The sequence below is a fragment of the Nilaparvata lugens genome, chromosome 4, assembly GCF_014356525.2.
Source record: "Nilaparvata lugens isolate BPH chromosome 4, ASM1435652v1, whole genome shotgun sequence".
Classification (NCBI taxonomy): domain Eukaryota; kingdom Metazoa; phylum Arthropoda; class Insecta; order Hemiptera; family Delphacidae; genus Nilaparvata; species Nilaparvata lugens.
This window is the reverse complement of record NC_052507.1, coordinates 27,489,544-27,514,411: the sequence shown is the minus strand read 5'-3', so window position 1 is coordinate 27,514,411 and position 24,868 is coordinate 27,489,544. Positions and strand designations below refer to the sequence as shown.

Here is a 24,868-nt window from a genome sequence, read left to right as displayed (position 1 = left end):
CGAGGGAGATGAGATGAGAGGAATGAGTGTAGGCCTACCTGGAATTCGATCAAGTTTTTTCAAAACATATCAAATATTAAACTCATTCTTACATAGTTTAATTGTGACAACACTATTCATTACTGAATCAATTTTATCCATCTTGAGAATCATCCAGGGTTCATCCAGTTGGAAAGCAACGATAGCTTGAAAAGAGAAAACATGAGACAATTCCTCAAGAGAATAAAAATTCTTTTGAAAAAGTAGAAGCATCAGACTGAATAAATTTCGTTGGCCTGCTAATGGATTGGTCATTGGCCTCGTTTGATTGCAACAAATTATTGGAGTTTTTATGGGCAGTTTACAAGCAGTAGTTGTTGGGTTGAATTAATATTGGAAAAGTTTGAAAGTTCTAAAACCAGTTCATCTACTTTGCAAATCAGTACACCTACTGCACGGCATTTCCTAATGCCTAATCGAGTGCACTGACTGATGGTTGATATCAGTTCCGTCTCGGATGCGGCCAAAGTCGCTTCGAATTCAGTCGCGTTTCCGTTTCAGTGAAAGTGTGCATGTATCTGTTTATTACCGTCGTATTATGGGCTGGTGGGCCTACTATGCTAAATATTAGTGGCCTTATAAATTGCAATGGCAGTTTCGAGTTGAATTACAGTAGACCAGCATACGTTTTCAAATATGTGAGATTTTTCGGCTAGGACTTATTACTGTATTATTGGAATTGGAATAACATCGAGTTCCCAAATAAGTGGAGTTTACTGACACTGTTCTGTGTTTTTACTTTCATAGCTGAATAGTTGCGGATAGCATTATGTTATGTTATCTCAATTACAAGATCATACTGCGAAACGAGTATTGGTGGGGAAATCCTCACTTCTCAACAAACCTCGCCGTTCAAGGTTAAAATAAAGACAGCCAATCAATCAAATTATTCAAAAACATGAAAAACTTGATCGGGGTAGCTGTTCAAGTGATGTTGGAATGACGAGCTATGAGAAAAAAAATGCAGGTATTCTTTATCACTATTCACTCCTTACTTCCTAAGGAAAACTGTGGTGTGGCACACTCACACTACTTTCCTTGATCAAATATTTCTCACTAGTACCTATGTTAGTAGGCTACTCTTGCTTTGCATCGGAACTCCTTTGTTGTATTTGTATCAAATAGAAGAACTGCATTTTTACATTTTACTTGTTACTATTATGACAATGTATTTTACTATGTTATTAGTTGCGCAATGCCTAATGTTTGCGCAAAACCGTGTTTTTGTCTTAATTGACTGTGCTAATGGTCTAATCTCTAGCTTCAACCACTTTGTTGAGAATATTGATTGTTGACTGAAATCAGAATATCAAGCAAATTGAGAGTGGCTTAAGATGTGCTCTGCAATATTTCAGATTATTACCAGATGTCTCTGTGACATAACTTTAGTTAACTATTATTATATAGTATTCAGATGGAAGTGTGGAACAAATCTGAGACTTATTGAAGAACGTTTAGCAGACTGTTAACTTGAGCTTGAAACTATTGAAAAATTCAAATTGAAATCGCCAACCAATTTATCATTATAAAATACTCTATAAGCAAAACGTGATTTTGTGGCAACTGCAATGTTGAAAGACTTATAGTTGAAGAATAAAATCATTTGTATAAGTCCAATTCATTGGACAGTTTTGAATTCATTGATGTTGCCTAAAATGAGCTTCAACATGATAAAGAAGAGAATAATTGATATTTTAGAAGGTGACTCGCAATTATAATAGCAGTTGATTGGACTCTGAGAAAAATTGGTCAGATTTCCTTTTTGAGAGTAGAGTTTTACTGATGATGAAATTCGAATGTGAAATGTATGTTTATTTATTTATTTAACTATTCAGTATTACACAGATTTCAGACAAGATCCACAGGCTTAAGCACAAACTGTTCCAATTCTAATCAAGAACTTACACGTAATACTTTCTTTAACATTATCAATTTTGTTTTTAAGTACTTGAAGCAGAATAACAGAATAAGTGAACTGCAACTCACTGCTAACACACAAGGTATCTTATGTTGGCAGTGCCAAATATTACATTGATAATATTGTTATAAACTCAAGTTACAATCAATGTCTATTGGTATTGCATACTCTTGTAATTATAGCCTATTGTACAAATATTTTGTACCGACAAAATTTTTGGCAATAAATTCAATTCAATTTATACTTTGTCCAAATGTAGCTAGACTATGTGTATCTTACAGACTTTTTGTGTAATTTCAGATAAGAGAAGTCAAACGACTCGAGGAAGCACAGTAGCGGTTCTGGCAGCCGAGAACACAACAGCAAAGCAAACTCAACTCCATCTAGAATGACAACAGCGTTGAAGCAGGAGGCGGCGCAGCTGCGCAAGGCTGTTGAGAAGGAGCGGGGGGCGGCGGAGGCGGCTGTGGCGGAGGCTGCGACCCTGCGAGAGGCGCTCGACAGCGAGCGGAGAGCTGTGCGAGCGCTGCGCAGGGATGTCGAACGCCAGCTGAAGGCAGTCAGGGAGGCGGAAGCCACCCGAACCGCCGATCTCTTGCAACAGCTCAGGAACAAGTCAGTACCACTTCATTTACGCTCACAACATACAATACAATATAAAAATAAATACATGTAAAACAATAACAACAATCATAATAGACCAAATCAAAAACTGTGGTGCAAAAGAAAGTGGGGGAGGATTGAAGGGTTTTCCAACAACGGTTATCCATGTACTAGGTATCCTTGTACAGCTCAGGTATGCTAGGTATGCTTGTACAGCATATCCATGTATCCTTGTACAGCTCAGGAACAAGTCAGTACCAAATCAATTTTAATCATTAACACACACAATATACAATAAAACAAATATACAAATAAAACAAATATACAAATAAAACAAATATACAAATAAAACAAATATACAATAAAACAAATATACAAATAAAACAAATATACAAATAAAATAATAACAACAATCATAATATACCAAATCAAAAACTGTGGTACAAAAGAAAGTGGGGGAGTATTGAAGGGTTTTCCAAATATGGTTATCCATGTCTAAGGTAAACATTCAATTCTCGAGAGGGTAAAAAAGGTATCAGTAAAAGGGAATAGAATGTAGGTAATAATCAATATTATTGACCCACTTATTATAGTGAGATTCGCCTTATAAAGTCAGCACCTGATTAAAATTATTTTGCGAATTATAAAGATATCGTGGAAAACATACCCTAGTCTAAAGAATAAATGAATTTTATAGTATGAATTAGAGTCAATTCAGTTTCAAATTGAGTGGAAATCAATGGTAGGCAAAACCACTGATTACTTATTTACAACAAAGATACATTTTGTACTGTTGTGTAAATTAGAATTGGAACCGTTTTGGGCGTGAGACTGTGGTAACTTTCTGTAAGTTGTGTAATTCTGGATGATTAAATAAATGAATAACAAATCAATCGGAATCATGATTATTACAGTGTCTGACTATTTTAATTTTTTGAAACGTTGTAGATTTTGTGACGTACCGGAAAGTTAGCTTTTACAATTGCATTACGTTAAAAGAGAACAATTTATTAATATGTATCACCATTTGTAACCAAGTTATAATTTTTTGTAAATATTGGGGGCTCCACCACTTCCCAGATGGGAAGAAGAGTTACAAAGGAGATACATAGCTGAAGATGGTAGAGCAGATATTTTAAAGAAATAAAAAGAAGAAATCATTCTAAGAAATACAAAATTTATTGGTTTACAATATTTTAAAAAGAAAATATTTTGAAATGTATAAGTTAAAAGTTATATAATCTAGGCTATGAAGAAAAGGAAAACAGATTATCATCGAACAAGTCTCAATTATCTTATTTAAAAATGAGTTTCTATTTATTTCAATTTGATTAATTTTTGAAAACTATTTAGGTACAGTATTTAATATTATGAGGATTTTCCTCTTGGTTTGAATTCTCTACATTTCATTTATTATTTTAAAATTCCAATAAAAAAGAAAAACAACATGACATTATAACTAATAAAATGATGAATAATTAATTGAGTACGATACCAATCCCCTTTATGATGACCATCTCGTCAGCTTGGCTGGAAGGTGAGGTCTAGAGGAAGGTCCAGGTCCTGGCCAGTCAGAGTCTTTGGGTGTTCGGAGTAGCGGCACAAAAAAGACTGACACGAAAAAGTGGAAAAAGTGGGAAAACCTAATATGAAAATGCCGGCTGGTGGGGAGACTGGAAAGTTCCACCACTCTGAAGCTCTGCGATTTTTCATTCAGTCAGCGCAATTTGGCTTTCTAGTGATCCTGATTTTACTATTGAAAATTAAAAAAGGGAAATAAATTAAAAATTTAATGTGCTTGAGGAGCTGTCAAAACCCATGGTTTATGACAATTGTTTAACTCATTAATGTGAGTAGAGTTCAACAACCACCATAATCAGAATCATTGATCCATACTGCAATAGTTCAGGAACAAGTCAGTAGATGCAAAGATTATCCATCTGAATAAATAAAAATATTATTTGTTACATAGCTGTGGCTCATACAAAATTATTTGCATTTCTTGATCAGTCAGTGGATCATAATGATGATAGCAACTCCAACTTCTCCCAATTCAATTCGTTCATTTGTCACAATTACATGCACAAAAATATCAAGGTCAGTCCAAATTCAGCTAGTGATTCTTCATAATCTGAAATTATTGAAGATTGATTGAAAATAATCTTGGTCAGGCGATACTAATAGCAATGAAAAAAATTATAACTAACATGAAATATGGAAGATCATAATCCATAAAAAAATAACATTAGTTATTATTGAGTTACTATACTCAAGTGTTACCATAGTCTCAAGTGTTAATTTGATGGATTATGCTATTAATTTTTGTTCAGATATAAGTAGAATTCTACATGTGACCAATTAGTTTCCCTGCTTACCTCAAAAAAATATTCTACTCTACGCCACTAATAGAAAAATCTGAAACCCGAATAGGAAGGTACGGTTACAAAAGTATAAAATAAATTAGAAAATTACAGTAGATCGAATTAGATGGTTTTGAAAATTTTAATTCTCTCTATAACTAATTTCTTATAAATTCTTTATTTTCATAATTTAATGAAAATTGCCTTTTATGTGAATACTCTGATAAATAATATCAACGGTATCACTGTCTGTAGTTTCCCTTGAGAAAACTTTTACAATCTCCTCTTTCAAACTGTGAAATTATAAATATTTTGAACTCATATTATTTATTGAAGATTCCAGGATATAATTGCAAAAATACTTTCCAGTTCAGAAATATTTGCATTAGCTTCCAGCTATACTGAAGATTACAGACTTATTACAATGTAAGTGAGATCACATCCTTTCACTACAACTTTCTCACAAAAAACGAGACCAAACCAAAGTGTAATAAGTGGTTTCATTTGTAAAATTGAGTGCTAATTCCAGAACATAAATAATATTTTTGATGATTGGTGTGGGCTGATAATGATTGCAGACTGAAAGCCGAGAGCAGCCACTATATAGCTAATAGCCATCCTCGATCCTCGTGGAGGAACACATTCACTTGTCCCAGATAATGAGTTCTTTTCATTTTCTACTTTTTGAGAGACGGCGAAGTTGGAACATCAAATTGAAATTGTGAAGCATTCAATTCAACAGTCGAACAATGCAATTTTTTATATTCACACCAATAAATTTGTTTTTCATCAATTAAACAATTTCCACGATTATGCTAGACCACCCCACAGTGAAATTCGTATTACTTGTAGGTACTTAAAATTTTCATGAACTTTCAAGTACAGAATTTTTCACTCAGTACAAGAAAAATTCACTTTTGAAATAGCCCTCACTAGAATACTTACTACTCCATGGCGCTATAGCCCATTTTGGGACTTTACCACCACTAGAATGCCTCTCCACTCCACTCTGTCGGCAGCCTCACGTCTCTACCCTCAGCCTCATTCTACATCATCCAGCCAGCGCTTTGGTGGATGTCCTTTCAGCCTTCTTTCACCTGGGTTTTCTCCGAACACTCTTGAATCGCTCATTCTTTCTAGATGACCTAACCAGCTCAAGCGTCTCACTTTGATCTCACAATTGATGATTTTCTGTACAGGTCATGCAGCCCTTGATTCTAACCCCCACTACAATGTACAATACATTTTGATGGATAACATGATATATTATGAGGCTCTCTGATGAAATGATTTTATTATTACAGTTTTATTAATTTCATGCATTCAGCCGTTTAAGTGAATATTTAAGTCGTAGAGCTCACAGCCTGATTAATTTGTGCATTATTTATTCTATTCTGTATTTTTATTGTGTGTGTAAATAGGAAAATAACTGTTATCAGTATTGTATTCAATGAGCTCTGATAATATAAACTGTAATTCAATTGATTTGTTATGTAAGAAAAATGTAATTGAATATATCTTGATTTGATTTATTTGTAGGTTGACATTGGAGCTGTCAGAAGCCGTAAAAAACGAGAGAGAAGCGACCATCAAGGCGACTACTGGCGAGCTGCAAAGGCTGCATCAGACGCAAGAGACCGAGCTGCGCAGAGAGTTTTGCCGCAAGGAAGAAGATCTGCGCAGGCAGCTGAGAGACGCCTTGGCTCACAGCCGGCTGCAGGAACCTGTTCCCAACACAGCTGCTGCGTCTGCAGATAATGCTGCGTCAGCAAAACAAGTGGCCGCTCCCTGCCCAGAAATGTTAGCACTTCGAGCCCTCAACAAGCGACTGGAAACACGGGTGCAGGTGATTTTGATTGATCAATTCTACTTAATCAAATTTGAAGAAATTACATATTATAGTTGAAGCAACCAGCATTTGATCATTGTCCATTCATTGACCATGTCATAAAGGCCATCACCGTTCTACATTGGTCTATATTGGTTTTATGATAAATATTACAGTGTAAAGTTTTTGTACAGGTAATAGTTTTTGGGCTACCATGCCTCTTGTTTCCAAAAATGTATTGCTTTTTCGAAATAAATAAGTAAATTATTTTTTTATAATTAATTATTTTATATATATTTTCATTACAGTTCTTATAAGTTTATATCTTTGTTCCCACTTCACATTTAAAATTCATCAATATTAGCTATCACAAAACGTTAATCATTCTCATTACCCTGACGATATTTTTTCTTGGATAGTTTCAATTAACGAATTCTCTTTTTCATGCTTAGATCTTTGTACTTTGCATGAGAAATTATAAAAATAGAACTATAAAATAATCAAAAACAAGAATCTTTATTTCCTTCCGCCTGGCAATTTTTTTCTTGCTCAAAGCTCTCGATTCCATAATTTTTCATCGATCCCTTATTCATTTTCTTCTTATGAAATGATTAACTTTCAATTTCATACAAAATTCTTACAATAAACACCTTCCAGTAGTCACAATGTATGTCAAATTCTTTATACTGTCAGTATAATATTTTCCATGCATCATCAGTGTATCAAGATTATTAATTTTCTATTTCTCCGAATTCATTTTCCGAACTTAATTAAAATTTATTAACTTCAGGAACTGGAGGAAGCAGAAAGACGTAATGCTGATACAGTACGATCGCAATACGAGGAGCATGCCATGCGTGAGGCCGAACAGAACAAGGCTACCCGTAGGCAAACTCATCTTCTGGTGAGCAGTTACAGTATTCCATCATACTTTTCTCTACAAATTGTATTTTTCAGATTGAAATGGATAATTCTCCATCTAAATAAACGCTAGTACTAGAAGGAACCGTGTTTAGCGTAGGATGATGAGTTTTATCCATTTATTATAAAAATTACCATAACTTCCAGAAAGAATAAACAGGCTCAAGCCCAAAACTGTTTCTATTCCAATTCAAACAACACACAGTACAAAATATAGGTTGTAAGACACATTTTCAAATGAACGGTTACACCACAGAATCAAGACAACAAACAAATTTGAATTTAGTAGACTAATAGTTGATATGAACATAGAATAAGAGAGAAATCAGAAACAGATAATTGAAAATGTCCAAAAATCTTAATACACTTGAAAATTCAGAACCGAAAAAATGATCACTTGAGACTTGTGCGTGAATTGATGAATCATTAGTATTTCAAACCGTTGAAAGTTAGTAGTGCTAACTACTTAGAAGATTCACTTCCAGTTACCAGCATTCCTTCGTAAATAGCATCTTCCTATAGTCAACAGGTGATCACTTTCCATAGGTGTGTTCATAAAACTCGAGGAATTGATATATTAATAGATACTTCAGTTCTGCTCAGATTTTGTTATCATTCCGGTTATTGTATCAGTTGGTCTACTGATGATCGAATCATTCACTTGACACAACTTAAATATTCGTTTCTGTAATCACACCTATGACATAAATTACAATAGAGAATAGTTGTGCTTGTATGAATAAGTGGATAAAAAGAATCACAGTAAGATAATGAGGGTTCTCATTGAAAAGAATGATTTCCACTGCTAACATGTAGTAGGCCTACAATATTACTGGAATTGGAGAAATAATTATTTTTTACTATAAGTATATAACAAAATTACAGTACATTACCAGTTAATTACTTTATCATATGACGAAACACAGAAGGCCAGAAATATCTTAAGATTATTGTTCTCTTTTCTCTCAAATATCATGCTTCATATTATTATCGGTTCAGGTTCAGCTTATCAAATTATTGTAAAAATTATTTGAAGCTCAAAGCACATTGGTATTACTTTCAGTAACCGAAAATTACATGACCGTCACTTTTTTCATCGAATTAACCTTAGTTTGTACATTTTAAATAGTAGTTTCTTGTAAATCCTTCATCTGTTGCAAATTGGTCAAGTAAGCCACGTTTCCAATGCACGATCCGTCAATCTCACTCCCCATCTTGTTGTGAGCTCGTTACATAAAAATAAGTCATTTTCCATCTTTATCTGTTGTTAGCTGTTAAGTTGATAATAATGGAGAATATAATCAAATTCGTGGGATACAGTTTAGAGTTTACACTTAAAAGTCGTGGGAAGCTGATATTAAGGAAAGTATGGCTGCAGTGCTGCAGCTATTACACTCATCATGTTCTAGTTTATCAACAGAGACTTTGATAACCCTGAGCGATCTTCTCTTATGCTAGATAATCTCCTTACTTATTTTGAAAAGGATTTCTTGCTTTTGAAAGAAAATAGCCATTCTTGTTTTACGATTGAATTTGGCTTCAACGATTCATTGATGCGAAGATTAAAGAAATACGTAAATCATGTTTTACGTCCATTTTCTGGTAATGAGGTACTAGTAACAAACTTCATTTCTACAAGCTACAATCTAATGGTATCATAACATGAATAGATGATAATATATCAACAATCCAAATAGAAGGACTAGAATGGAATAGATTTAACAATGTGGATAACACTTTGAAAATCATAATAACTGTGTAGAATGTTTTACAATGTATTATACCAATTTTAATAGAATTCATCAATCGCTGCTTGATATTATTAAGATTGCACTTTTCAAACATAATAGTATGCTACTCCACTCCGAATACAGAAACAAATAAAAACTGTGAAAACTGTATGATTGTTGCGTGAGATGGTATTTGAGGTTGAGAAGAAAGAGAAAAACGACCGAAATGAGCAGACAGCTCCTATAATAGTCTGCATAGTTTAATTCGGACATTATAGAAATACCATAATGTTTAGCAGCATTCCTAGCTCCACCCTTTTCTTCCGTTACGGACTGCCGTGGGTACTCAATTTCCGAAAAGGTTGGGGGCAGATTCTCGTCCAATATAATAATTAGTCGAGTCACACCGAGCTGCAGGCTCGAAGATGGAGCATGGGAAACAGCCCACGGCACCCTCCCTTGGCAGGTTGAATGCACCTCTGTTCGACCGTTCTTCTTCTCTTTTATTTTTCAACTACATGTATTTCCACCAAGACCCCCCCAACCCTTCTGATCATCCAGCAACACAGAATGCAAGGAACGCACCGGTAGGAACTGCCTGCAGTAAATAACTAGCTTCTGATTACAGATTCCCTCCCCGGTCGTTTTAATATTGAAAGCAAAAGTGATTTAAAATTATAGACAAACTGTAGACTATCCTTATAGCTCTGCCCATTTTAAAATACCATCTCATGATTACTGCCTCGTGCAAGGAGTGTCTATGTTTTTCAGCTGTAGACTGTGGTTCATTATGCTTCTTAAGGTCTCATTGGATTTTTTTTTGTGAGTGGATTCTCGAATTCTTGTCTATCAAAACCCTTCCGGAGCTCCAGCGATTGTTGAGAAATTCCAAAGCGCTTTCAATTTGGTCATACAATATAATATACAATATATGATTTTCTGTAGTTCTAATGAATTTGTAGTTTTAATGATTTTCTGTATTTTTTGTAATCCATAATGAATTGAAAATAATTTCTCAGACCAAGCTTGTTATAATTATAATTATAATTCTCAATCTTGCTTAACTCACACACAAATAACTGTGAGAAAATATTAGACCATCAAATATATTCAAGCTGACTTGTAGCTGTTCTTATACTTACAATCATATTGCTTAGCATGCCGTGCTATACACGTTTAGTATTTAGGCAGTCTAGAGTTAGCAGTTGAATTTTTTAAGAAATGTTCTATTCAATAAGTCGACATAAAATTATATGACAACAATCCGGTAGCGTGCTATATAATGTACACATTCTTCAAAACTGAGAATACGTCAATCAAAGTCTACAGCTCGTTCGGTTAAAGATATTTCGATGATTTTCATGACCATATTGCTTCTCTGAAATGTTGAAATCTATTATATGAAAGCGAAATGGCACTCACTCACTGACTGACTCACTCACTCACTCGCTGACTCACTCACTCACTCGCAGAACTAAAGATCTACCGAACCAAAAACGTTCAAATTTGGTAGGTATGTTCAGTTGGCCCTTTAGAGGCGCACTAAGAACGGATTTGGAAAATTTTCCAAAAATACGCCCAAAATCTGTGTTTTTCCAGCGTTTTTTAGCGTTTTCTCAGCTTTATCGAGAACAAATAAACAGAAAATGTTCAAATTTATTACAGAAGCTCAGCTAGGGTGTAATAATGTTGTGTTCGAAGGAATTTGCAATAACGTCCAAGATACGCCCAAAGTTAGCGTTTTTTTGCGTTTTCTCAGTTCTTTCATCAAGTGATAGACAGAAAATTTTCAAATTTGGTACAGAGGTTTTGCTAGGGTCTAAAAATTTTGTGATGAGGTGATTTTAATATTTCATCAAAGATACGCCCAAAATCATCGTTTTTCTCAGCTTTTCTGCGTTTTCTCAGTACTTTGAATCTCTGATGGAATGAAGCATGCTCAAATGAAAAATGCAGGGGAGCGAAGCGAGCCCGCTGATCTCATTTCTGGACGATCCAGTCTGGGGTCCAGGGGGCGGAGCCCCCTGGCTTGACGGTTATGGCGAGCGAAGCGAGCCTGACGGCTAGTTGTTCCTATGAAATTAGAAATGCAAAAATATTATATACCTTTGATTAGTTGGTGAATGTGTAGGCGTTTTCAGTTAGGGTTTGTTATACTGTTATCTACATGGATCTCCAGTAAGTTATACATCAGTAAAAACACCATATTATCTACACTGTTGGTTACGGCATGCATAGTGTGTGTGTAGGCCTACAGCATATGCGGCATTTTTTAGTTGTAAGACCCTTGTTCCTAAGTAAATACAGCATAATCGATCACATTCGCCATATAGCTGTCGGCCATATATTGGAATGATGTCTCATGGAATCAATGTAAGAAAATGTCGAATCATGCATTTTTTGGAACACATCGCGTCTTCAGTTTAAAATAATATTCATTAAGAAAAAATTGTCTAATTTAGCAGTATCTAATGTAGTAGGGCAATGGCTTTCTCAAATCTTAAATATTCCTTTCAAAATACTCCAAATAATATTGGATTTGAATTAGTTTATTCTTTCTTCAATTATAGAATTTAAAAAGTGAAATAAGTAAACATCAAATTGCTTAATTATATTTTCAATCGCATTAAGAACATGAATTTTTGTCTTTAAATAATGACGCTATGTGTTCTGAGAATATAAATACATTTTATTGTCGTGAACCATCTAAAAGATTACATCGATCTTATGAAACATAATTCAATCAGGCCAACTGCTACCTTATGCTACAGTAACTATATTACCCATATAGCTACTGTACCTAATGCTACCTAATTCAGGGGTGCCAACACGAGTGGGTTTGGATCTTGGGAGGTTCAGCAGTGTTTAAGATGTGCGTCAATGGGCTTGGTGGTGGGGGGGGGGTAATCTTGAGGTACACATTGACCCCTGTCTAATAAAAAAATGTTCGTCAATGGGCTTGGTGGGGGGGGGGTTCTTGAGATACACATTGACCCCTATCTAATAAATTAAAAAAACATAATGATTGCCTTAGCATAATTATTTAGAAACATAATTAGCTATGATTCCATCTTTCTGGCCAGCATTTGTACGTTGTCTTACTTTACATCTCACAAAAAATAATTTATGACGAGTCTTATTAACAGGAATTAATCACGTTTTCGATACCCTATGTTATATCCAAACAATAAGAGGCCCGTAAATTCCCTTAGCAAAGCCTTAAAATTAATTGACTCCTTTGTATCCCGTTTTTCATTCATAACTAATAAGTAACAAGTGGCAATTCTCCAAGTTTGCTACATTTGTCTCTCTGTAAGATAATAATCAGGTATTAATAGAACAATGCAACATAGAACCTTGACTGCAGCTGAACTGGGTCAACCGTAGTCCGCGCCTGTAGGCTGGGCTCAAGCAAACCGAAAACCTGCATAAGCCTCAGCCTCACTACCCAGGGTGGGTACCCAGCACACCTGACTGACTTGCTCACTACACCCGTTCTCTGTCAACGATTGACTTTGTCCATTTCATAATAATGAAATCGACATTGTTCCAATTCAACTTCCCGCCCTGCTCTAGTTCGATACCTGTCAGATAGTGTCCGCAGGTTACAGTTGAGAAAAAATGGTTGCGAATGTAGTGATAAGGCTTTTGTATTAGTGTCTATGTAACACAATACTAAAAAGTGCTACATAATCATCTTTTCATAAGTCACAAGTGAAAATACTTTCAATTTTACAAATTGTGTATCTAGTTTTGAATATATTCAAGCATATTTCGGCCTCGTTATTCCACAATTATCGAATTTGTTCTACCGCAGGATAATTCAAATTTTTATATTGATATACCTTACTTGAAAAAGTTAAACTGTTCTTCTGAAATAGAAAACTTTTTCTAACCCTTCATTAACAAAATTTTCTTCCAGAGAACACCTTTTGAACATCTGAATGCTGAGTATTTGATCCTATCCGTGAATAAATCGATGTGAATTCACATCGGTGAATAAATTCTCTAGATTTTCCGATTTTCCAATCAATTGAACTTGGAAGTTTCGTCACAAAGACATTTTTTTATCAAAATAGATCAATTCATCCCACAGTCCTGTGAAAATGTGATTCCTACAATACAATAAATTATTCGGTTGAATAATATTATCAAATCAATAGCAGTCAACAGTTGGTAAATTGAAATAATTTCTTCTCCTGTATAATTGCAAAAGTGAAGGAATGATTTTGCCATTCGTTCTTATGTATATGAATCGATAACTAAGCACCTTATCTCCTTTCTAATGGGGCACCAGCTGCAGCACCAGGGAGGATTATTTATGTTCACGGAAGTGGCTTAGTTACTTAATTTTCGCCAGCCACTGACAACTATCTGATTATTGTTACCGCATGTCGCCGGGTGGAATCAATTACCGGCTACACTGTTGCCAATTAGAGAAAGCTCCTTGAGTTCACCGCCAAGGTTAATCCGTAAAATTTTCAAACGGAGAAAGTTTGAAGAGACAGGCAGGCCTTTGCGCTTGCAGCAGCCGCCTCCCGCCTGACCGCCGATATGCACTTCAAACTGTCAGTATACCTCTAACCAATGCTGACAGTATAAAGTGAATAAAGCTGATATTATGCCGGCAGCGATGCACATGAACAGTTGGTCAGGATCTTGGTCACCATTTTTGTTTCCTGTGTTTCCTTGTATGGCAAATTGTCGTCGAAGATGGAGGATGCTAGCGCTACACTCATCTTTGCTCTCAGTGATCAGTGCTCTTAATCTCGGAAGGAGATTCTCACGCAATGATGGATTGGTTTCCCAAGTTACTTCTTTTCAAATACCATAAAATATACTTAGGGCCGTTTGCACGATCAAAGATTAAACTGAATTTGATCGGCTTAAACTCAAAATGAACCACATTATAGCAAAAGAAACTAACTTGATATGGATTTAATCCAGTTTAGGATGAAATTCACTTTACAAACGGCACTTAATGTTTTGCTATGTTAGATCCTGAAAATTTGAAATTTATAGTAGTCCAGTCAACGAAGGGTTATTGAAGGAAAAGTTTGGAAGTCAATTTTTAACACCGCAGTTCTGTTTAGGGTAGTAAGGACTTAAGGAGGTAAACGTATAAAAAATCCCTCCCCTTTCCACCTGTGCTATGAGGGTGGAGATGATTTAAAAGTGCAGTTCTTCGGTTTTTCGCATATAACTAAAAAACTATGCATATTACGAACATGACTAATCTATGCAAAATTGAAGCTCACACTATTTCCTACAATATTGATTGAACAGCTTTCTTAAATCTTTCATAGTTTTCCTGATATCCGCTCTTGAAGGTGTGACATTCATGTAAAAATACGTTTGCCTCCAATTTTCTGCTATTTTTACAACTTTTTCAAAATAGAAGGAAAAAATCCATGCTCGATATGAGCTTGAATAGCATCAAATTTTCTTCAATTTGATGTATAATTTCACAAATTTACGTATTTCCCCACGTCTGTTGCGGCAGCTTCTGTGTTGAGTGGAAATCTTCAGTTTTGCAAAAATAGATCAGTTGACAAAGGAATTTGGAATGAATGTTTTGAACATAATTTTTGAGTTCGCAGCTTTTTTGGATCAGTTAGGAGGTGAACATATCAAAAGTAGCGCTCATTTCATACTAAGCCATAGCGGATAGCCAGTCTACAGGTAGAAAGTAATGAGAAATTGCATTTATTCAAATGTTTATCAATGAATAATTATTATTAACGAAAATCCAAATTAAATGAAGTCACCCCGGAGACTTAGGCCTATGCTACTGCAAATATTGACAGCAGGGTTAACAGCTGGATGAAAATTCTATGAGAGCTACTATCCAAAAATTATTTGGAATCGAACCCGGAACCTCCTAATTGCTAATCAGATATGCTTACCCTTACACCAAACTGACAATCTTTGGACAGCAGTGCTCCTTTTTTAAACGCTCATTCTCATGTCAAGGAACAGTTTAAGAAGTGTCACTGTTCAAAAATACCCAGCTCATGAGCTCTGAGAAGAGTTGGATGGAAACTTTTTATCATCTAAGATTTGTTGATTGATACAATTGTACTCATAAAACCATCTAATGATTGTAAATCTCAATTCATGCTATTACATTTATTAGATTCAAATATCGATTTGCTCACATACAAGTGCTTAGAAGATGTTGTAGTTATATGCATGCACATCATAATATCCACTTTTCAGGTTCACTAAAATTATTGAAACATAATAAAATATATTATAAACGTTGAATAAATTGAACTTGAACGTTTTACAGTAGAAACATAACCTATTTTTTGGACATTTTATTAATTTATCAAAATTTGGGAAAGGAATAGATTTGGGCCAAGCCTGTTTTTCCTTCCTAATCATATTTCTGTGATTTGTGATTCTGTCCACGAATAAATAAATAAATATCAATTACTCTTTATTTTATCACAACACAGCAAGTTTCAACTCTTCAAGCGCCATTTTCAACAATGAAATGGTTTAAAAATCTCTCTAAGATACTCTTGATATCTTTCATTGTGAATCAATGCAAATACAAATAATAAATATTCATGTCGACTAATACTTTATTTGTAATGTTGAATCCAACGAGTATGGTTGACCTTTGAATGGAGAGCAAGATCCAATATTTGGATTAGCAGAAAGAGAAAGGAGTTTGTTGCAATATGTGCAGGTGAAATTTGATCAGAAGGGGTTATCCACACACGTACGCTTTCATTAACTGAGTAATTGAAAGGTGGATTAAATTTAAAACGTTATCAATAGTAATACAGTTAAATTTTCCAATTATAATTCAGAAAAGATTTATTAATTGCATAATTAGGATTTCAATGCCTGAATAACCTAAAAAACAAATTTGAAGGATATGTACTTCTTATGTTCTGACTATACAGTATGAAAATTGGAGAAGAGTATTATATTTTTTCAATTTTCCCTTATTCTTGCATAGGTTTTGTTCTATTAGATTGATAATTGAAGAAATACTCGTATAAATACTTTCTTATCCATTCATACAATACTATTTATCCTAATGAGATCAACGTGGACAAGGCTACTTCGATTAACATATACGTCAATTGATGTAACTCATAATTTAATGTTATTTGTAACTTACAAATAAAGTGAAGCAATGAATGAAATAAGATGAGTAAATACGAGGATTACTAATAAAATGAATTGAATTTAGTCAATTAAAAGCAACTAGTAAAGCAGAAGTTGACGTTATCCTTCAATTTCAATAATACAATTTTGTACAGATCACACATTTTTCTCGAATTATATTTACATTATGTTCGAAATTGATAGCGGTCTTATGTATTTCCAGTTGGAGAAACTGAAAAGCAGGGACAGATCAATTGAGAATCTCGAGAAGGAAGTCACCATTTTGAAAGGACGATTGGACGAGACTAGGCACGTTCGAGACCGTTTCGACTCGGAAAAAGTAAGTTCTAGTTTCTAATTCTCAATTTTATTGTTTTGGTTGAAGTGGATTAGTAAGCATGAATTAATAATAGACAACATTTTTATCCGTCAGAAAATGCAACTACTTCATTGTAGTTTTCAAAATGACTACAATTCATTTATTATTCATATAATGTAATATGGAAAACTTGAAAAATTTGGATGGATGATTGGTACACATCCGAGGACTGAAGTTAGTTTTTGCCCAAAATATTTGTGATCCCCAAGTGATAAAATATTTAATGATAATTATACTGATATGCAATCGTAATTTCAACTTTAAGTAGAAAGTTGATCAAGATATTCTCACAAAACTACTATTTATAAATAATAGAATAAACTAAGAGGATAAAGATGATAGATGAACTTGTACATTCCTATATAGAATATATTCATACTAAATGAAAATAATTTTGTATTTTAACTGATAACTCACTTCGACAAAAGTTTTCTACTTCGAAAATCATAAAACGCTCATTCTAGTCATTCTGTTCACAAATTATCACCTCATTAAAACAATAAGAGTGGAGTCCTCCTTTCGTAAAATCATAAATCCATTATTATTTGCCAAAGACCTTTCCATGACACGCATGGATGAGTCATGACTAGTGAAACTGCCGCTCATATTTCCGGCTTAGTTTGATGAGCAGCACTCACGACTCATCCATAAACCCATCTCGGAGTTCATAATCAGTGACTTTTCTCATTTCTGTCAGGTTTGCAAATGCACTGCACGTTTAGGGCCTTCTTTTATTAATAACTAGCAGGTAACCCATGCTCCGCAAGGGTCTGATTGAAAACTTGATCAAGTCTTGAAGAATTTGAAATAGGCCTACAACCAACCTCGGTAAATTAAAAATCTATGCAAAATATCAAGTTAATAGTCCAGTAGTTCAGACATGATGATGTGTCATTCGTGAATTTCCTATCCCGTACGTGGATAGGCCATAGAAAGAAAAATAAAAATCTTAGTACCATTTTTGAAATATTTCAAAAAGGGTACTAAGATTTTTATTTTTCTTTCTATTTCTATAAAAGTAGCCCTATACAAAAAAGAGATAAAGTGGATAAGCCAATTCTTTCCTTTACTATTTATTATAGATAATTATTCATTCCCCTTATTCTCAGTTTTGTTTCCTTTTTTATATTCTTCCATACTATTGAATCATAGCAGAAACACCAATACATATACATGAACATTCTATTATCCTGATAAAACTACTGCAGAGAACTTGAGTTGTCTTTCAGTGAAAGTGTGTCTGGTGTAAAAATTACATTCCGACATTTTTACTATTCATATGTGTAGCCTATGTAATCCAGAAGTGTTTTAGAACAATTATTGCTTGTCTGGTTCTCCTCCACCAAATACCTTTTTTTGTTTATGTTATCAAATCAATGAAGAATGAATAATGCACGCTTGATACTTGATATAATACATATACAGTAATCTGTTTTCTCAGCTTACAGGTAAATGATTTATACATTTTTGTAATCAATTAAACACAACAATACGAAATACGAAACAAGGAAGAGAAGTTCGAAACTTCACTTCTTTCTAATTTTGAAAAATTGTCCAAATTATTATGAAATTCATAAAGTTATGGATCTGTGGGCGCTTTTTCAGAAACCATCTTATCCAGTGATATTCATGTGCAATATGAAGTGAACTCTGTAACAGCTCGACAAGCATTTTCCAATCGGTTGCTAATTGCTCGGCGAATGAAAACTGCGGAGACTGAAATAGCGGTATAGGGCCTTTGGGGCAGACACTGGACTGACTGGACTCCCACTTAAGGATCATGAATTGCCAGTTGATAGTCAATAGAAAGATGCAGCTTTCATGCAGCTGTAATTCTTCGTTCATAGAGAGCTGATCTTGTGTAGCCCTCGGCCTGTACCCTTGCTTTGCTTGAAAGATCCCGCTAGTAGACGATGTGGTTATCCCCTTTCCCCACCACAGGTAATCTACATTACGCGCCGGTACTGTAACGGCCAACTACTGCACAATGATACCGCTAGCGGTCATCAAACAACTTCCATACACTTTAAATTGGTAGGACTATTATCAAGCCTAGTCATTCCATCGGGCTCATTGAGATTGTTCATTTCCATCTACTTGTGTTGCTCTCACACAAATACGCTTTTGTCTATCCATCTCTTGTTTCTCTTCTACACTTTAATCTAATCTCTCATCACTGACTTTCATCTTCAACTTCTCAATCGAAATAATTCAATTGTCATTTCTAAGTTAGTCATGCAAGACTCTCCAGCATGAGCGACTTTTGTAATTGTTTGAAGAATTAGGTAAATCTCCTGTTTGATTCTATCTTGAACCCATTATTTTTCTTCATTGAATGAAAATCTAACTGACAGTTTTATTCATACTAAACGTGAGTTCTTATAATAAACGTCAGTTACAATAATTCTACCTACATCTTTAGAAACTGTTTTGAATACATCCTTTCTGAACATTATCTCTTATTTAATAACTTACTTAGGACTAAGATGAAAAAGCAATCCTCGGTCATTTTTTGAATCCTGATTGGATTGAATCCTACTTGGTCTCCTTAGAGTTCTTTTTTCATATTTTTATGAATTTTTCAAAATTCTATTTCTTACTCTTTAAGACGTTTCTTTTAAACAAACTCATGTCCCTTCGAGTTTCGATTGACTTGGGCGAACTATATACATTTGAAAACTTGATAAACGTTATCTCAGTTTCTAACCAGGCTTTTACTCATACGAGACAGTGTCATTTCCAGTCTTAATTCTCAATTACATTATAAATCCAACTCAATAAACCAAATTTCCAGTCTTAATTCTCAATTACATCAATATCGAATCCTCTCTTTCCTCTCAAGTTCAAATCATCAGTCAATAGAAATTATAACTTATACTTGTAGGTAGAATATAATCATTGTAGACTTGCTGACAAACTTGACACATGTCTCTTATTCTTTCAGCCGTGAGGCTGAATTCATTCAATATTTTTCCCACTAGCTCTATAGTATTGTAAATGTGGAGTTGTAGAGTTTGAAGGCGTGTCTTTCTCGTTAGTAGTATGACAGCGGCTTCCTCTTCAAACGTGCAGAGCCGGCATCTCAACTTATCAATGAATCGCGTATTTAGCCATTGATGTTCTCAATGGAAGCCTCTTATCAAATACACTTCTCTCGATTGCTGAAGAATTCCGTTAAAAACACACGTATCGGGCTCAACTTGAATGGGAAGCATTACCCTTTCTGGCAATGACAGACCTGTTTTCTGATGTCTAACACTTTTTTGCTGTTTGTGCCCGGACAAGTATCCAGTAAGTCTATTTCCTGCTTGTGTCATCCCATCCGGGCACTTGGCAAGTTGGAACGGTTCTTTTCTCGGTCCGCATGAAATAAACTATTTCCCAATGCAGAAAACGCGCTAAAGCAGCAATTGCAGACCTGCAACAGAGTCTCTGTACATCAATACTCAACCCAATTGTATTGCAATGCTGCATCTGCTGCATCCAGCACATCTATTGCTCTGTATGTGTGTGCGCGTGAGCCATTTGCGGTTTGCTTTTAAGGCTAAGTTAACGCTAAAAGCAAGATCGTGATTCACCCAAAAATGGTCATGCCAATACAACTTATTCACTTGCAGAGAATATCGATTGCATTTTGTATCGCTATAGGCCTATAGAAACATATTAGCATTACCATTATCACGAACTCCAGTAGATCCAGATAACTACGAACTTAGTAGACCCATGAATGAATTTGTAACTCTGTTTCAGAGTACCCTATCAGGTTAAAGGATTTGCCAGGGCGATTGAGGTCATTGGGGTCATGGTCCGTCAAACTCCAATGTTCACTCATAGATTGATCTTTTCAACAAATCCAATGTTCTAAAAGAATTAATGCTGGCCGCTTTCAAGTCTGACTAAATCTCCCACATAGATTCATAGAACTCGTACGCTATTCAGTTAATCACTGAATAAATTTGTACTAATATAATGTGCCGCTATATAATTCGTGATTATCAGTACTAATTGTAAAATGTTACATCGTACATCTCCAAGTTTAAACTATTTTAACAAGACATATCCAACACCGAGTTTAAAAAATTGTGAAGAATTGTATTCTGGATCCAATTCTTGAGAATGGGAAAACTCTTGTATTTCTATAGTTTTTTTTAACAATATTGCAATATTATAAGTTACATTGCTCATTGTATAATAATCTTGTATTGTTGTATTTGTGAAGGAGACTCAGGAGGAGTAACCTCCATAAATAAATAAACTATTAGCTCTGTGAACAGTAGACCTCGCGCTCAGTAAGTTACATTGACCTGTTGTTGTGTTTTCTTGAAAATTAATAAATAATTTATCAATTCAAAATGTCTAGAAAAAATCCTAAATAAACATAGAGCTGTCCTATCGAACCGTGACGTGTCGTCCCGGAATGTGAGTGTGAGCGCTGTTTCAGGTCTGGCTGCAACTGTCTACAACGTTGATGAAAAGATACATTTTCAAGATGTTTGATGTTTTTGAACGGGTAGTATTATAGTCCACTAGACAGCTGATTTATGATGAATTTATTATTATTATTAAAAACACACAAAACAAAATAACAAAGAATTACAAAACAAATAAAATACAATAAAATGTTACAAATATAACAAACTATGGGCTTTGTGATTGGGTGTGTTGGAGAAGAGAAAAAAAGAGAGGAAGATACCTAGCCAACTATTATATGGTTTACCATGTAATAGGCAGGCAAAGAAGAGAAGAGAAAAGTGATGAGGAAAAAAGGGAAGGGACAAATGGGGGAAGGAAGAAAACAGAGGAATAGTACTCAAAATAAAGGTAAGCGAGTCCACTGAAAAATGAAAAAAAAACTAATGAAAAAACAATGCTGGAGCAGAAATCTCGAGTCATATATCTAAATGGAAGAAGAAATTATTACTGTATGTCCAGTTTTTTATATCCAGTTTAATTTTTCCGCTGATTTTATTGTCCATGAGAAAGTGGTTTGGAATGAGGTTTATTATTTTAGTACCTATGTAAATTAACTGCCTCCTTATACATTCATATTAGTGTTATAGGTTACATATTTGTTAGCAGTGGCCCTTAGATTATAATAATTAAGTGTAGAGATTAATGTGAGAGGAAAATCGGATCTATATTTTATTAGGTACTCAATTACGGTTTTTATGTATAATTGACGTATAGTCATGACCTCAAAATCACTAAAAACCATATCCGTTGGATAGAACCCGGGTTTGCTTAATATAGTTTTAATTAACAGTTTTTACTTTCCTTGCCCTACTACCATAGGTAAGGAAAGTATTGCTTTCCAAAAAAAATTAAGGTACCCCAATTTCAAGTTTTCTATACGTTTCAAGGTCCCCTGAGTCCAAAAACATGATTTTTGGGTGTTGGTCTGTGTGTGTGTATGTGTGTATGTGTGTGTGTGTGTATGTCTGTGAACACGATAACTCCATTCCTAATTAACCGATCGACTTGAAATTTTAAACTTAAGGTCCCTATACCATGAGGACCCGACAATAAGAAATTCAATAAAATTCAATTCAAGATGGCGGAAAAAATGGCGGATAATTACTAAAAAACCATGTTTTTCACGTTTTTCTCGAAAATGGCTCTAACGATTTTCTTCAAATTTATATCATGGATAGCTATTTATAAGCCCTATCAACTAGCATAAGTCTCATTTGTGGGAAAATTTCAGGAGCTCCGTAATATTCTTGAGAAAAATGGCGGAAAATGACTAAAAAACCATGTTTTTCACGGTTTTCTCGAAAACGGCTCCAACGATTTTCTTCAAATTTATACCATGGATAGCTATCTTTAAGCCCTATCAACTGGCATAAGTTTCATTTCTGGGAAAATTTCAGGAGCTCCGTAATATTCTTGAGAAAAATGGCGGATAATGACTAAAAATCCATGTTTTTCACAGTTTTCTCGAAAACTGCTCTAACGATTTACTTCAAATTCATACCATGGATAGATATTCATAAGCACTATCAACTGGCATGAGTCTCATCTCTGGGAAAATTCCATGAGCTCCGTAATATTCTTGAGAAAAATGGCGGATAATGACCAAAAACCAGGTTTTTCACGGTTTTCTCGAAAACGGCTCTAACGATTTTCTTCAAATTTATATCATGGATAGCTATTTATAAGCCCTATCAACTAGCATAAGTCTCATTTCTGGGAAAATTTCAGGAGCTCCGTAATATTCTTGAGAAAAATGGCGGATAATTACTAAAAAACCATGTTTTTCACGATTTTTTCAAAATAACTTGACCGATTTTTTTCAAATTCATACTCTGTATAGTTATTTATCAGCTCTATTAACTGGCATGAGTCTCCTTTCTGGGAAACTAATGGGGGGTCCACCCCATCCTTGAGAAATGGACTTTGTAACCTCCTTCTCGTGCATGAGGTAGGTAGGTAGAGCAGTTCATAAAAAGAACACATAGTCGAGATATTTCATCTGTAGAACAGCTGTTTTGACGACTTTAAAAAAATGACGACTAAAAAAATCATTGAATTTCACAATTTACACAAAGGAAAAAGTACTCTGAAAACAATTATATATACACATATACAAAAGTCTGATCGTAGTTTCGAATATGAGCAAGGAAAGTTGTGTGAGTGTACCACACCAGATTTTTGTGCTACAAATAATTAAGCAATATGACAGGTAAAACAGCCTCCCCAAACAACTATGCCATACTGCAGAATTGACTTTACTAGAGCATAATACAAATCATTTTCAGGTAGTTCTTATTAAGAATTCTGTTAACTTGGTAAAATTTAAAAGACAAATATCTCATTTTTCTACATATGTATTTAATATGAACATCCCATTTGAGGTTTTCATCAATTATGATTCCCAAGTACTTGGTATTATTGACTATATTAATGGTGGGACAATCACAATTCTATAATCTGAATAATTCTATAATCTGATTTTTACTCTAATATTGGCGTATGGAGGAGGATACTTTCTCCTTTTTTATTACATTTAAACATTTAAACATTTAAACATTTAAACATTTAAACATTTAAACATTTAAACATTTAAACATTTAAACATTTAAACATTTAAACATTTAAACATTTAAACATTTAAACATTTAAACATTTAACCATTTAAAACATTTAAACATTTAAACATTTAAACATTCAAACATTTAAACATTTAAACATTCAAACATTTAAACATTTAAACGTTTAAACATTTAAACGTTTAAACATTTAAACATTTAAACATTTAAACATTAAAACGTTTAAACATTTAAACATTCAAACATTTAAACATTTAAACATTTAAACATTTAACATTTAAACATTTAAACATTTAAACATTTAAACATTTAAACATTAAACATTTAAACATTAAACATTTAAACATTTAAACATTTAAACATTAAACATTTAAACTTTAAACATTTAAACATTAACATTTAAACATTTAAAATTTAAACATTTAACATTTAAACATTTAAACAGTTAAACATTTAAACATTAAACATTTAAACATTTAAACATTTAAACATTTAAACATTTAAACAGTTAAACATTTAAACATTAAACATTTAAACATTTAAACATTTAAACATTTAACATTTAAACATTTAAACATTTAAACATTTAAACATTTAAACATTTAAAATTTAAACATTTAAACATTTAACATTTAAACATTTAAACATTTAAACATTTAAACATTTAAACATTTAAACATTTAAACATTTAACATTTAAACATTTAAACATTTAAACATTTAAACATTTAAACATTTAAACATTTAAACATTTAAACATTTAAACATTTAAAATTTAAACATTAAACATTAAACATTTAAACATTTAAACATTTAAACATTTAAACATTTAAACATTTAAACATTTAAACATTTAACATTTAACATTTAAACATTTAAACATTTAAACATTTAAACATTTAAACATTTAAACATTT

The 24,868-nt window shown here is 33.7% G+C and overlaps 1 protein-coding gene across 1 annotated transcript in view; it reads left to right on the top strand.

Moving 5' to 3' along the window:
* Window positions 1–24,868, top strand: part of LOC111051960 (myosin-9) — a 135,815-nt gene that overhangs the window by 17,116 nt on the left and 93,831 nt on the right. Inside the window, exons 2-5 of the mRNA XM_039427237.1 lie at window positions 2,258–2,572; window positions 6,460–6,766; window positions 7,539–7,652; window positions 16,748–16,864. Coding sequence (XP_039283171.1) covers window positions 2,346–2,572; window positions 6,460–6,766; window positions 7,539–7,652; window positions 16,748–16,864 — 765 coding nt within the window. The 5' untranslated portion in view covers window positions 2,258–2,345. The remainder of the gene's footprint in view (window positions 1–2,257; window positions 2,573–6,459; window positions 6,767–7,538; window positions 7,653–16,747; window positions 16,865–24,868) is intronic.